This window comes from Cladophialophora immunda, assembly GCF_000835495.1.
Source record: "Cladophialophora immunda strain CBS 83496 unplaced genomic scaffold supercont1.274, whole genome shotgun sequence".
NCBI lineage: Eukaryota > Fungi > Ascomycota > Eurotiomycetes > Chaetothyriales > Herpotrichiellaceae > Cladophialophora > Cladophialophora immunda.
This window is the reverse complement of record NW_015622814.1, coordinates 1-1,065: the sequence shown is the minus strand read 5'-3', so window position 1 is coordinate 1,065 and position 1,065 is coordinate 1. Positions and strand designations below refer to the sequence as shown.

General features: G+C 48.6%; 1 protein-coding gene across 1 annotated transcript; it reads right to left on the bottom strand.

Moving 5' to 3' along the window:
• Positions 1-166: 166 nt before the first annotated feature.
• PV07_12877 (uncharacterized protein) lies at positions 167-956 on the bottom strand (the record flags this gene model as incomplete). The annotated part of the gene is made up of 2 exons (XM_016400448.1): positions 167-203; positions 253-956. The coding sequence occupies 2 exons, from the start codon at positions 954-956 to the stop codon at positions 167-169; spliced, it is 741 nt and encodes a 246-aa protein (XP_016241906.1).
• Between the last annotated feature and the right edge of the window lie 109 nt (positions 957-1,065).

The window sequence follows — 1,065 nt, the reverse complement described above, 5'->3', positions numbered from 1 at the left end:
TTGCGGAGCTTTGTTTGCACTATATTCATCTGTGAAAAGGCTCTCTCAGAGGGACATTGATTAGCAATGGAATGAATGACTCTCAGGGCCACCGCAGTAAGAGGAGGGCAAACATCGCTCTGCCACTGCCAGAATTCCTTGGGCGTTAGGCGTTGTTGCCAGCAATCTAGACTGGCGTGAAAGCCTTCGTCTCGTGCTGTATACTGTAGAAAGCCACTGCGCGCTTGACTGGCCTGCTCAGGTGGAACTAACTTGAGTAACTCCGTGACGCAGGCTGCCTTTTCATGGCGATCCCAGGGTAAATTGGCGTTCTGAGGCATCAGGCGGAAGGCAAGGTCATGAATTTCACATAGTTGAGTTCGTTGGCGTTCCTCGAATAACTGCCAGATCAACGTCCAATTAAGACCTTCAGATGATCGTTGAATTGCGCCTAGTTGTTGCCTCAGGTTTAACCATCTCTCCTTGACTTGGCCAAGGTGAGAGCGCTCGCTTTGTGACTCAGTTATCGCCATGTTGATCGGCTTGAGAAGACGCTCAAGTTGACTAATAGTAACCCAGAAGTCGTTGTTGTAAAGGACAGATCTCACGTAACGCGAGGTCTCTGATCTCAGTAATTCCCTATCCCATTGACTACCGAATTCCAGGAGATTAGATCTGTTATTCAACAGTGCCGCAACGAGGTTATATTGAGAGCCCCAACGTGTCTCTGCGGCTAGGGCCAATGGCGAGGTCTTGCCGTCTCGTTGAACTTGAATCTCTCGTAATCCTGCCAGTTGTTTTGATGCGCGTTTGAAGTGTGAGGTGACTGAATTACCATCTTTAATTGCCTCAGAGAACTCAGGGACCTTAAGACAGAGATCCTTGACTAGGAGATTGAGGCTGTGAGAGTCGCAAGGGATTGTCAGGATATGTCTTAATTGATCCACCTCTTTAAGCCTAGCCCAGATATCACGCATTGTAGAACAGGTATCGGAGCAGATCGCAGAGATTCGTTCAGGTTGGTTATTCGCGATAGCAAGGAATCGAGGCACGAGATCGTCGACAACTCTTGACGCAGAGAGTTTC